The sequence below is a fragment of the Aspergillus oryzae genome, chromosome 5, assembly GCF_000184455.2.
Source record: "Aspergillus oryzae RIB40 DNA, chromosome 5".
Taxonomy (NCBI): domain Eukaryota; kingdom Fungi; phylum Ascomycota; class Eurotiomycetes; order Eurotiales; family Aspergillaceae; genus Aspergillus; species Aspergillus oryzae.
This window is the reverse complement of record NC_036439.1, coordinates 1047721-1061050: the sequence shown is the minus strand read 5'-3', so window position 1 is coordinate 1061050 and position 13330 is coordinate 1047721. Positions and strand designations below refer to the sequence as shown.

The 13330-nt window shown below is 46.8% G+C and overlaps 4 protein-coding genes across 4 annotated transcripts; 1 reads left to right on the top strand and 3 right to left on the bottom strand.

The window, feature by feature from the left end:
* Window positions 1–1186: 1186 nt before the first annotated feature.
* Window positions 1187–1654, bottom strand: AO090701000493 (uncharacterized protein; the record flags this gene model as incomplete). Its single annotated transcript, XM_001823279.3, has 1 exon — window positions 1187–1654. The coding sequence occupies one exon, from the start codon at window positions 1652–1654 to the stop codon at window positions 1187–1189; it is 468 nt and encodes a 155-aa protein (XP_001823331.3).
* Window positions 1655–3145: 1491 nt separating this feature from the next.
* AO090701000494 (uncharacterized protein) lies at window positions 3146–4358 on the top strand (the record flags this gene model as incomplete). Its single annotated transcript, XM_023237287.1, has 3 exons — window positions 3146–3603; window positions 3717–4033; window positions 4171–4358. The coding sequence occupies 3 exons, from the start codon at window positions 3146–3148 to the stop codon at window positions 4356–4358; spliced, it is 963 nt and encodes a 320-aa protein (XP_023092161.1).
* A 4832-nt stretch (window positions 4359–9190) lies between these two features.
* On the bottom strand, window positions 9191–9757 carry AO090701000495 (uncharacterized protein; the record flags this gene model as incomplete). The annotated part of the gene is made up of 1 exon (XM_003190261.2): window positions 9191–9757. One exon carries the CDS (start codon window positions 9755–9757, stop codon window positions 9191–9193), a length of 567 nt encoding a protein of 188 aa, XP_003190309.2.
* A 1154-nt stretch (window positions 9758–10911) lies between these two features.
* AO090701000496 (uncharacterized protein) lies at window positions 10912–12006 on the bottom strand (the record flags this gene model as incomplete). The annotated part of the gene is made up of 4 exons (XM_023237286.1): window positions 10912–11443; window positions 11524–11578; window positions 11638–11760; window positions 11826–12006. The coding sequence occupies 4 exons, from the start codon at window positions 12004–12006 to the stop codon at window positions 10912–10914; spliced, it is 891 nt and encodes a 296-aa protein (XP_023092162.1).
* Window positions 12007–13330: the final 1324 nt, after the last annotated feature.

Here is a 13330-nt window from a genome sequence, read left to right as displayed (position 1 = left end):
AACCTGGTCCATGGGTGCATACTGCCCTCACCTCGACTTTGCTTCTGTCTACCTGGGACGAAATACGAAATAACCCTGAATCACGAGACCTCTAGCAAAGGGTAATTGAAGTGTTCTCGGCCGTTGGTTAGGCAGCCTCCGGAACCTTGGTCTCTCAGGGCTCTTATTCGACAAGGACGATCTCGTCCAGTTCCTGCGCGCACTCCCGGACACACTGCGCTCGCTGCATCTGAGCCTTCTCTACTTTCTTAACCACGGCGGAACGTGGGCTTCTCTGCTCGCCAAAATGCGTGATATGATTGCGAAGCCAGGCTGCCGCGCTGCACCCGAGACTGGAAATCGGAGTGGAGCCGCATGGTACGACTGACAGTGCTGCGGTGCGGGCTGACCGATGGGCTATAGAGTCTGTGTACATGAATGGACCGAATCCGTTTAAGGGTATCAGTCTCTACGTTGCCATTGGAGTTGGGATCTTGGGAGGCGGCTTTGATCCAGCGTATGACTGGCTGAATGTTAGAGCTGTTAACTTGCGCGAAGGGGGTATACGAAGTTGACGCCTTGGAGTGGTCCTTTTCCTGGAGGTATGCTTCCTTGATTATCATCCGGTGTAATGTGTCTAAGGCCTGCTACGCTACTGAGGAGTGAAATGAGGTATGCCAACCGATCGCGTCTTGGCACGGGATGCTGAGCACCACCGAAGCCTCGCACAAAGCAAACTAAGGAAGCGGAAGAATCAATGATTTTCCCCGTAGAACCGGCTGAATCTAATTGACGCCGGGGCCCGGATCTTTGGTATGCACATGCTCATGCTCTTTGGATCGAAACCTCTGCGGCGAGTAAGAAGCGCTTACTCGGCGATGTTGAGGGGGTTGGCGGCGAGGAACACGCGCTCAAGGCGCAGGCAGACCGTGTTGCATATCCGTCTTCACGTTAGGCGTAGGGCTTTGATGGCTCTGTTGGGAAGATAGCCTGGTATAATGTAGATGATCTCCGTAGGGAGGTCTGCGGAGCTTCTGCCGATTCTATCTATGTCTGTATCTTGGCGAGTGATGCCCCTTGATGCAGCGAGTTGCTGATTCAACCTTGCAAAAGATGCGTATTGGCGGGCCATGTGTTTATCAATAGTCAATCGATTATTACCCAATCTCAACTCATATGGTGCCCTCATATAAAATAGTATACAACGCTAAGCAAACGTGGGCAAAAGCGAACAAACACTGACGATCGCCGTAATCTTCTCCCGATATCCCAACTCTCTCTCCCCCGCAAGATCGTCCTGTTTCCAAACCGCCTCTGTCAGGGCCTTGACTATGAACATTGACCGCGACGACGCCGAGGCCTCGGTGCGATTCATAAGTTCGAGAATCATACACCTATCCTCGTCAGTCCGCGCTTCACATCCGATGATGAACAGCGGGAGTTGGCGCGGGCAGGTCTTGAGATCTGATAGAATATGCAGAGCGCGTTGAACTCGGGCGTCTGTGGTTGATTGCGGTTCGAGGGTTGAACCCGCCATCCGGTTGAGCCAGATGAGCATGGAGAGGCGGAATAGTTCGAGGGTTGTTCGGTGGGGAGTGTCAGGGAGATGAAGGTTTGTGATATTCTCGGCTAAGGTGTGGAGGCGTGGGAGTAGGGGTCCGAGGTCGGAGTTCATGGCGAGGATGTAACAGCATTCCTTGAATAGCCTGAGCAGCTTGTTGCTTGAAGTTGGGAGCAGGTAGTCGCGCTAATAGGTACCAATATAGTTAGTCAGTGAAACGTCAAATAGCCAAATTTGGGGATTCGGAGAACGAACGCCGGTACAAAACGCAGACCGACAGTTTTCCTGCAGCTGTATCTCAGGCCGCCAGTGCAGAAAGCTAAACCACCCGAGCGTCTCATGGTGAAACACCCAGTCCAACAACGCAGCAAAGGAGCTATCATTTCGGAACGGCAGTAGCGCCGACGCGTTGAGCACTTGCTTGACCCCGTTCACGTGGCACCACCACTGCGACGAGGTGCACGATGCCGTATGGATTTCAAATGCGCACAGCAACATGCATGCAGCGACATGCTGCAATGCTTCTGTGACGCCAATATTGGTATGTGACGCTTTGCCTAAGGCTCTGATTGCGGAGATTTTGAACTCGAATCCTTGGGATTGTAGGCCGTGACGGTGTACCGAGGCGAACGCTAGGAGAGCCTCGCGGACAGCGGCGGAGGACGCGGAGTCGTTGGTGAGGGCCATACGGAGGATGGTGCGGCCGAGGCTGGGCGAATCATGGGCTAGAGTAGCCAAGGCCTTGGATGCAGTTGACTCGACTACATCAATTAGTTTAAGTGGAGACGGACCCAATGCACCGGGCACTTGCAGTAGGTGATCAGCTCGGGTTCTGTCACGCCATAGTGTACCGCCCTAAGTGGGACGGGTATCCGTAGAGTAAGGGGAATATAGTCTGTATACATTTGGTAAGCGTCGTACCATATTATTATCAAGATACACACCGGATGATATTGAGTTGGCCAGATAGTAGTGCATTTTGATGTCAAAGTCAGACACGTTGACGAGGTTCGGACCCAACAGCCGCCGATTTGGTCTACGGCCGTACGATGGAACGCCCACCACCGCCCGTTTGGAGTTACTCGCTTTTGGCCATGAGAGCCTAACCCCGTAGCCCTTGCAAAGGCGGTTCGACCTGGCGCACTGCCCGCAAGTGGGCGTCGCACGATCACAGGAGATTCGACGATCTGCGAGGCCAATTTGATTAGCAATCAAGCCGGATCCATAGAAGACCGCAGAAAGTACCTCGACAAGTACCGCAGCTGCGTGCCATATTGTTGTGATGGATGAAGAAAATCAACTCGCGCAAAGTTACCCATCCTCAGAACGCGGAGGCTCGGCCGCTTTATTTAACCTTCGCTGCAGCCCATCTGCGACTCCACACCATGGTGGATTTGTAAGATCAGGAGCCAATCGGTCTCGTCCAATCTACATGGTGCCCCACCGTCGCCAAGCGGCGGTTGTGGAGTCGCAAGAATCCCAGCAACTTTTCGCGGCCCTAACCCTAATGCGGTCTATCAGTATCAACCACGAGATCCCAAAAGCTTTGAAATCGAGAGACTTCAGTCATGGCTTTGAAATCAATGTGGGACTTGTGCGTACAGAATGTCAGCTATAAATACCTCCTCGATTGTTCGATATATCCTCATCAGCAGCAGCAGCAGTGATACTAAGAACAGAACCCACAAGAACAAGCACCATCGGAAACATGTCGTCCTATGCAATCACAGGAGCCTCGCGAGGTATCGGCGTACGCAAGCACCTTTCCCATCAATAGGCCACACTAACATCTCTCAGTGGGCATTCCTCACCAACCTCTCCAGCAACCCAGCCAACACCGTCATTGCGCTCGTTCGCAACAAGGCCGGCACTGAGGAGCGAATCGCTAAAGAGCTTGCCGGCCGCACCAACGTCCACGTTGTCCAAGCCGACCTCGACAACTACAAGACCCTCCAGTTCGCGGCCGACGAAACCGCAAGGATCACCGGCGGTGGCCTCGACTACCTCATCGCAAATGCCGCATACGTGGAAACCTGGGACCTGTATGATCCCATCGGCGTCTTGTAGGTGTAAAAAATCTCATTCTCCTCCTTCTTTACCTATTCGTTCTACTATCTCAATCCACCATCCCCCTCAATCGGAATTCCGCTAACAACCATCCCAAACAAACAAACAGAGGCAAACAAGTCCCAGAGCTGGAGGACAACCTGCTCAAGAACTTCAAGACCAACGTCATCGCCCAGATCCACCTCTTCAACCTGTTCACCCCGCTGATCCTGAAGGGGACCGCGAAGAAAGTCATCGCCCTCACTAGCGCCCACTCGGACATCGAACTGGTCAGGACCTTGGGCATGGCCAACGCGCCCTCGTACGCGATCGGCAAGGCCGGACTGAACATGGCGATCGCCAAATTCGGCGCACAGTATGCGTCTGAGGGCGTCCTGTTCTTGGCCATTTGCCCCGGGTTGGTGGATACCGGGCATTTTGAAGGAAGTACGTTTCCCACCCCGCTGCCACTAAGCTTTCTAGTACTTTCGTTTCTCTTCTTGTTTTCCTTGTTGCCGCCGCCCCCTTCTCGTCTTACCTATGGATCATGGATGTTGGGTGCTAATTCAATTCGACGACTGCAGTGAGTGAACACCAACAGGCCGCGGCTCAAGCCATGTTCGCCAAGTTCAAGGAATATTCGCCTCGTTTCAATGGGGCAAGGCCTGCCGATGACTCCGTCAGGGATATCCTCAGCGTTATTGAGAATGCGACGGTCGAGAAGAATGGGGGTGATTTCTTGTCCCACAAGGGGAGCAAGACTTGGATTTAAGCGGACACTGAGCTTGTCGGTTCTAGTCCCCAGTGACCTCGAATACTTTTAGATATAAGTCAAGTTGAGAATGTGTGTTTAAGATAGTATCAGTGTATTTAAAACTAGTGCCGAGACACCTTTTTGGTCATCTGGTGCTACCTTCCTGATCAATAACATCGCGCTCCAAATCTATCAACTAGTTCAGTGTCTGTTAATGTATGGGGCGGGCTAAACTCCACTGCATAACTGGTATCTGACGCTCGTCAGCCATGAGGTGAACACAGAACTGATCGGGCCGGCGATTGCGTCGCCACCCCCAAAACCCCTTCCTGACTTGGTGTCACTTGTTCACCCCTCCCTTTCTTTTCTGCCTTTCCCGCCGCCGTGGAATAGTGGTTGATGGCTCGCGTCAGCACGTCACCGAGAGCCATCTGCCCCAGGCTGTCATTCAGTGAGATTGTATTCGCACGGTCGTAGCACGCCACTCGGCCCTCTATATCATACGCATGTCATTCTCTACCAAGTTTCTGTTGCATCAAGACTCTTATCGCCGGAAATGCTAACAGGGACTAAGTTAATCCATTCCACCTCTGTTATACTACCCTATAAAGTACATTTGTAATGATTTATATATACTTTGTCTACTATATTTTTATCCGTAATCTACAAATGGAGTCTGGAATTTGGTAGTCCCTGGTTGGTCTTGTCACAGATTTAATAACAATCATGCAAGGTGACTGTACCGGATATCCTGCCCCAGGTACATGAACAACTCGGCGGCCGATCGGCGACGTCGGTGTCGATATACATCGCCTTCCAAATAACGTACAGTGGCCCCCATCTAGAAAATATAGGCACAGAATCTTAGGGGGTCTGTAGCTATAAACTAGTACTAGAAATCATAGTAGAAAAATCAAGAATCAGTCTTCTGTCTTTAGTATCTACTGCCTAGTACTTTACCCACGTATCCTTACCTAGTTGACAGGTCTTCTACCCTGACTAGTAGATATTCCTCGAACCGGTCTCGTCAACCAACTTGCTGAGATAATAATATGGTGTGCCCGCAATGTCTCTCCGATGATCCAAGGCTCTACTTCATGTTACGGTGTACTTTCTAGGCGTCTTCTACTTTTTTTTATTCTCTCTTAGATAGTCTGGGAGTTCCAAACTCCAGTTGTAAGACTAAAGTCCTAAATAACTCGATTTCTCCGCAGCAAGGGTCGGAGAAATAGGGGAGAGAGCCGAAGTTTGCCGAGGGTATATAAAGTCTATGATCTTCTCTTCTTTTATTTGGAGAATCTTATATTTTTTAATATTTATATGTCCCAAATTTGCGCAGTTTTAATCTATAATTTGGATTAATTGATTCTTATTGGTTCTTGTATTTATATAGTAATGTAATATAGGACTTTAACTAATGTAACGCCCCATGATATGCAGTTGTATCTAGATATACTGTCTGTAGACAGTCCACTTATAATCAGCTTCTTGGCTTTGTCATCTGCTACTATGTCTGATTGTTGGTATCCCTCTACAATCCGTTAACGCCGCAGGGAAGAGATTTCTAATGATCAGTTATTGACAATAGACTTAATATATATAGAATTTATTACAGTCAGGATATCTTTCTTATCAATAATGCTGTGCTTACACTTACTACATTTAGAAGCTGGAGATCTATGAAAAAATAATTAAGAGAGAGTTATATGAGATATATAGCGACCCCGAGTGCCGTAATATAATTTCAAATTATATTCTTCGGTCAAAAAGTATGATATACAAAGCTGTTGCTACCGAAGAATCTAAATCACTAGATATTTTTTGGACGCAAGATCAGATGGTAGTATATTGTTTAGAACAGCTAGATTATATTTTACGCTAGCCAGTGTATTGTCTACTAGTGGGTAAGAGCTATAAGCTGTAGTAGAAGATCGAGCACATGAGCAAGAAGCAATCGAGGCATAGATGCCCCGCTCATGGCCATTACGGAAATTTAATAATAGATTATAAAATCTAGCTATACAGTCTCTATAATATAGAAATATCTTTAAAAAATATACCCCTACGTGTGCTAAAAATAGATCTATAACTACTTGTCTCTTCTTTACCATCGCCAGTCCATATACTATAGCTCAACTTTAAAAAATATTCAGTATTATACATAGAAATAACAAGCTCCTCCCTTTTATAAAGCCTTATACAATCCACACGGCCCTACAATTTCTTAACAAAAGGAAAAGCTCATATTAATGTCCCGGTTTGGGATCAGATTTTACTTTGTGGCTTTTTAATTGCTTTTATACAAAGAGAAGGAACGAATTACAGAAGCATAATCCTTACGTATTTACAAACAGTGAACCACTAAAAACCATTGTTGCAGAAATATACCCAGATCTGGAAGAGGAAGCCTACCATTTTAGAAAGTGACGTGCGACCTTCAAACAAACTATGCTCGGCTAGAAATTGGGGTAGAATGACTAATAGATATATGGCCTCGATATTATTTGTTTCATCCCTTAGGGAGGCGAGTTCTAAATATATGATAAAATGTATATCTCAAACACATAAGAGGTTATATTTATAGGCTAACATTATAGACAGCGTTCAAAGGCTCCCAGAAAACCACTTTAATAATTTTCTTAACTTATTAGATAAGAAGCGAGGCTATTTTCTACGCCAGTGTACTAGAATAATACAACCAAGATTTCGGAGCCTCTTGAAATCACGCCCATCTACCCCACTACAATTAGAGATAAGAGATTCGGAGGTCATCAAGAGATTCGATTCCCAAAACTTAATATTCTCAGACCCTGTGATGGCTCGGCAGAGTAGAGCCATGTGATTTTAAATTGTCGTGTTTGTACATGGGGTTACTGTAAAGCTTATATAAATGTGTTCTCTTAGTAACAAGCGATTCGTCAATCCATCTTCTTTAAGGCCTAACTCAGAGTGACCTACTGACGTGCTTATCGCGACTTTCGTAGTAAGCATTCTCATCTGCAAGTCATCGGCAGTACGACATCGATGCACTTAGTTGGCGTACTTATTATAGCCAAGCTTTTCAGCCAACGGAAAGGCTCCATCTCGTCGTTCCACAGTCATAAACGGTGTTACTGCTCCGCAAAAGCCAAATACAATTCCCATAAAATATACCTCTGACGGTCTGTGATATACATGCCCGTCTACTACATGTGTCCGACCCGCTCGGAGGGTGCATGCCCACATTGGATTTACCTCTCCAGGTCGTATTGCCATGAAAGTAGATCACAGGCCCCTCGAATGGCTATGCTTCGTGTTCCACCCGTGATACAGAACCGCCTAGCGCGGTACAGAAGGCTAGGGAAGTAGAAAGAAGTAAAGGATAGGAGAAGGGCTGGAATTACTCATTGACGTACCCAGTGTTCGAAATGTTGAATATACTTCCAGAGGGGATCAGCAAAAGTATCGAACGACCATAAGCCACAGCAATCATATGCCAGTTCCAGCCCCAATACAACCTCTGTTGAATGACATTACATTTTTATTTATAACCCGGACTGTCTCGTTTTAACAAGGGAAAACGTTTCGCAGTTAAATTTAATATGGCCTGGGAATCTGTGTAAGTCCTATTCCTATTCCACCCGTTAGCCTTTCTATATTTTATATAAAATTTAATATGGTCCACTAGATAAATTCTAAATTGGATATGAGCAATCGACCCCATGGTCTGATTGGTTAGAAGCATACATTAAGTTGCCGATGGACTTAGGCTTTGGAAAATAGAAGAGATTGTTGTTCCGTCTCATGACCGCCAGCAGTTCTTGAAGCTGAATCATTGCCGAAGAGCTTCCTACTGCGAAAAACAGTCGCGTACTGGCTAACCTGTCAGGACAACATGGAGATGCAGATCCGGTGAGTTGTTCTTGTATCCAAACCATGCCAATCTTGCATCCTATCATCCGCGGCTATTTCATTCAGTCCGGTTTGCATCTAGGCCTTCTAGAATGTGATCTCCGCCTTTTAGAATGCCGCCTTTGCCTTCCGGGGCGACTAAGCGGCAGTTTTATGAAAGGGAGAGGTGGTGGTGATCATGGTAAAGCTCTCATGGATTCGGATCTCGGACTGTGTACAATATGTCATCTAGCAGTTCTGAAAGAGGTGCTTACACTTCCTCAAGCATTGAGCGAATCCGTGGCTTCTCGAGAAAAATTCCAGTAATCTATATTACCGGGAAGGCAACCCTATCAATTTACTATAGGCGGGTAGCCTTACTTCGAGGATATCAAGCTCCATGTCAATACCCCTTCTGGGTTAGGAATAAAGTATTTTTATCAAATCGCAGTGTCTGCTGTACACTGAGCTCTGCAATAAAATACTGGATTGGACTAAAACATTACTCAGGGCTGCAGTAGACTATAATAAGATAGTCTTCTATCCAAATACAGTCTACTCCGCTGTTGAGTTGGTATATAAAGCAGGTGTTCTGGAATAGGATTCTGCTTCACTGGGAAGCGACCTGCATGGATAGACATTCCGTAGTCGGGATCTAACGGGTTACTAGAATCTTGATCGATCGATCGATTGACTAATTAATTCCATGTCCGCATCGGTTACATTGAGCGCCCCCAAGGCGGGACAATGAAGTAGGCTATGCCATGGCCTACTGAGGCGATTGCTGGAGCAACCTAGTCATAGGCACTGTCAACCTGCAGAAGAAGACCAAGGTGCATGAGACTTACCCAGTGTATCCAATGGTATCCCGGAAATGAGGTAGCCACATACACACCGAAGCACCGAGCAGGGTTCAATGCTGTTCCAAAGCAAATGGATCCAATCGTCAGCACATGTCATACTTTGTCATGACCGTGTCTTTACTTACAGGCTCCCGCATATCCAGCGCGGGAAAACGCGGAACCCCAACTTACCAGGCCCAGGGCCAAACCGACCAGAAATGGAGACAACGCCGCGCCATAGATCCGGCCCTGCCTTGGATCCAGACCCACTCCAAAGGATAGGAAGATTAGTAGCAATGTGAAGACAAACTCGAGAAGAAACCCTTCGTTCACCGGGACTAACTGGGGGTTCATATAGCAGCCACCGACCGTGTAGTCTCTGGATCCATACGCAGCTCGAAGCATGAATCCAGCGAGTGCGCCTCCAAGCGTCTGACTGGCAAGATAGATGACTAAGCGAGGTAGTGAGATCAACCGAGCAAAGAATGTGGCCATGGTAATGGTTGGGTTGAGATGACTGCCGCTGACGTTGGAGAAGGAGAAGATAAAGAGTGTCAGGAACAGCCAGTTGCTAATACCGCCAAACAGTGGGCCCAAGAACGTAGCGGTGGAATAGACACCGGACGCAGATGACGGCGCCTGTGCGTCCTGCGAGGCCGACGAGTGTCGGATAGATATCCAAGCCGTCACAAATACATTTAGCATTGTACCTAGTGACGGATGTAAACAACCGCTTGTCTAAGGAGGACCTCATCCAAGAGAATGATATCGCACTCACCTATGCATTCAATGAATCCAAACTTCCAGTGGTCGATGCTGAGGAACCCACGAGGATCAAACCCTTCACTGATGGACATCAACGGTGCCGCATCTGGCACTTTTTTCAACAACTCCGCATTGGCCGGGTCATCGCGGTCAAGAACCAGTCCCTGGTTTCCACCGATTCTTCCAGCAAAAGGATAGATAACTGGCCTAAGAGGCATGTCATTCTGGCCATACGGGATACCCCGACTTTGCCTATGGTATGTCTCTTGGACGGGAGCAGTTTCTGCATCCATCGTGAGCTAGGATGGCTTTCTCACTTGCCGATCTTTTCTTGATCTTGAGGTTTCCCTCCCCCTATCTTATACAGCTTTGCAATTTTTAGTCTGGGTGAATGGCTGGTTCATGATATCACCACTTAGTTCGTGATCCACAGCCGCTTTTGGCGGTGTGGATATCCGGAGACTACCCCTGCCTCTATCAGAACATCCTAAACTGGTGACGTGGATAGGCTTTATCGACGATTACCATTTACTCTAGTAGACCTCCCATAATTCCATCAATCACAGGGAGAATTAGCCGTTGCTTTACTAACCCAGGGTCACAAATGATTAAGATTCAGCACGAAGCTTTGCCATATGACGTGATGTCTCCAATGCAGGTAAAACTTGTCTATGGCCAAGAAGATTAGTTCTAGATACCCGTCGTACAATACAAAATCTTTGCAGGAAGGAAAAGAACAATTCATAAAGTTTGGTACTATTATGTGCTATTTCTAATGGATCTCCATAGCTTTTTACCCAACCTTGTTAAATTTATCTAGTTCTTAACTCTTGGTATGGGAATCTATTACTAATCTAGTTGATATAGGTAAGTTTATTTATCTATATGGTATAGATAATCAATCAGGTAAATTCAGATAAAAATGCCTAAGAATACGGGGTTCTGCTACTATTAACTGTTTCTGATACTACTTTGAAGCATTATCTCTGAAGACCAATAACACCATCGGTATTCATAAATGATGACTCCTCGGATCACTACCTATGGGCTTTGCTTAAATTCTTCATACAGTGACGGTAAGAAGCAATTTAGGTCTATTCCACCATATCAATAAGCTGTCCATACTCTGCTTTCCCTCGGGAGTGAATGCATGACTTACGGGACATCTCGATGGCACAGTGCACTGCAAGGTCATGTCCGACTTGGGGGGTTGCACCGGCAATCCAAAACCTGGATCGAAGTTCTCTTTCACCATCTGGCTTACGACGGACCTGATGAATTAAGAAAGACTTATTGTCAAAACCAGATGTGATGTGCTCTGTGCAGAGCCTGTCAGCCAGCTTTGATTCTCGGATTTGTGGGCCGATGAGGAGGATCATACCGCCCATTTTTATGCGACCAACGACCATGGCCTCAATACCTTGCTCTTCAAATTTGGATTTGTCAATCCCTAGCTCCTGGGGATCAATGAAAGCGATGGTTAGCTTGGAACAGTCATTACCGATAAACTCAGATATAAATGAGTATGTGTTGATATAGCGCTCCGGAAGGCTCTTGTTGGACCAATCCATGGTGTTAGGATATCGCCAGGCATATTGATGTGCAATTGGGTTCCAAAGCTTGTATCTGTTTAGACATTAGATTTGTATCGAATGTTGCAAAATCACCCTGCCTTGACTTCTCGTCGGTGCCGAGGCAAAACCTACCTGGATGTATCTGTTAGGTGCCAACCAAACCACCAATTGTAGGCGTCACCGGTAACTGTCAAATATTAAACATCAACCAATCTGCAATACGGGACGCTCGTTATTTCTACGTACTTTGCGGGATCGAGGTCCGAACTGCAATGTACAGAGTTCCATCGGGCAGAGTAGTATATCCATTTTCGAGTAGAGTGTATCCACTCCGCAGCATGTGCGTCTTAGCTTCCCAGGGGGTATGACCTGCAACATGTCAGCGAATCTCACATTCTACTTTTTTAGTCAAGAACTGGGAAATTGATTCTCACCAATGCTACTTGCCCAGGGGCTGGCGGACAGTCCCTTTTGGACTTCGTCGCTTATTGCCGGGGTGACTGGATTGTAGTACTTGGCAAATGGCCTCTTGAAATCGGCCTCCCGGTATCCAAGGTAGTAGTCTTTCCCATCGGGATCATAAGACTCCTGATTGACAGAGATGAAACTGTCCATGTCCTTTGCTGGTGCCATTGTACAGTCCTTGTTGGGTTTCTGGATTCAGTTGAAACCCTCCTCTTACTGAGAGGTTGCCTTCAGCAGGTTATATAACCCACATTTCAGCCCTGATCGCTTACTGGTTTTTCTATTGCGTGGGTGTAAACGTTATGAGGACAAAATTGAGTTCTGCAGATCTGCCGCTGTCTAAATCCGTAATTCCCTAGAAGGGGACCCCATGGGCAGAAATTGGCTTCACTATGGCTTATACAATAAAAGGTAAAACTTTGTTCAGCAGGCTCTGTGTATTGGTTGGACTTCCTCCATCTTTTGCCCCACATCGATCGCGATGATGCCAAATAGCTGCAATCATCGGGCCGATGGCGCTCTCGTTCTACAACTTAAAATTGTCAAAACTTGATGATCCATCGACGAATGACTCCTATATACAGCACGTGGAGGAAGGACTCTGTTTTCTTTTTATTGTCTTGAGATTTAAATTTTTATCTTCGGATGCGTAGGTCGCCAGCCATCCCAAAAGCTCCCATCCTTCGAGAGGCAACCAAAAGTGGATGGTAGAGGGCGATGACATCACCAGCGCCTACATCAGATGAAACAGGACCCAATGGTTTATATGAGATGCAGGACCCAGATTAAGGGTCTTAACTGTCCCAGTCAGAGCCGATACGTTCCGCGGTGCCGACGTTCTCATCCTTCCATGAACTCAATTTTGTGGTTGTTGTCTGCATGTCACAGTTTATCATGCAGGCTGCTCTGGGGGTTCTTCTCTCCCTGTTGGATATCAAACAGATTTAACATCACCAATACCGAACTTCTCCGTTAATTAATTGCAGGACATTCCCTAACTGTAGGTATCTTTATTCTTTCTTTTTTTTTTTTTTTCTTCTTTTTTTGGGCGGTGTGTGGACCTTTTTGGATATCATACTGTCAACATTGTGGTAGATTACTCTGGTTTTCAATCTTTTCCATAGTCGCCGGTGTATGTGTTTATCTAAACCAGGCGCTTTTTCTATTTGCCCGCATTCTTCGACGAATCGGTCTCATCATGCTCCTTCTAAATGGCCTGGCCTTGCTCGGTGCCCTGTACCAACTTGGTAGGAAGGTCATGCCCTTCGCCATTTTTGGGGCCATAACGCCGAATGCAGCTGCTCGGATAGCCGTGTTTGCAGCCATCCTTTTGCAGTTGCCTGGTGGGTGTGGATATTCTTGTTGATGATCATCTATTTTCTTGTCCTGGCCATTCTCGGGATCATCACCATCCCACCGGACCCATATCTGGTGATTCCCTCAGATTAGATAAACCACTTAAAGTAGATCTATA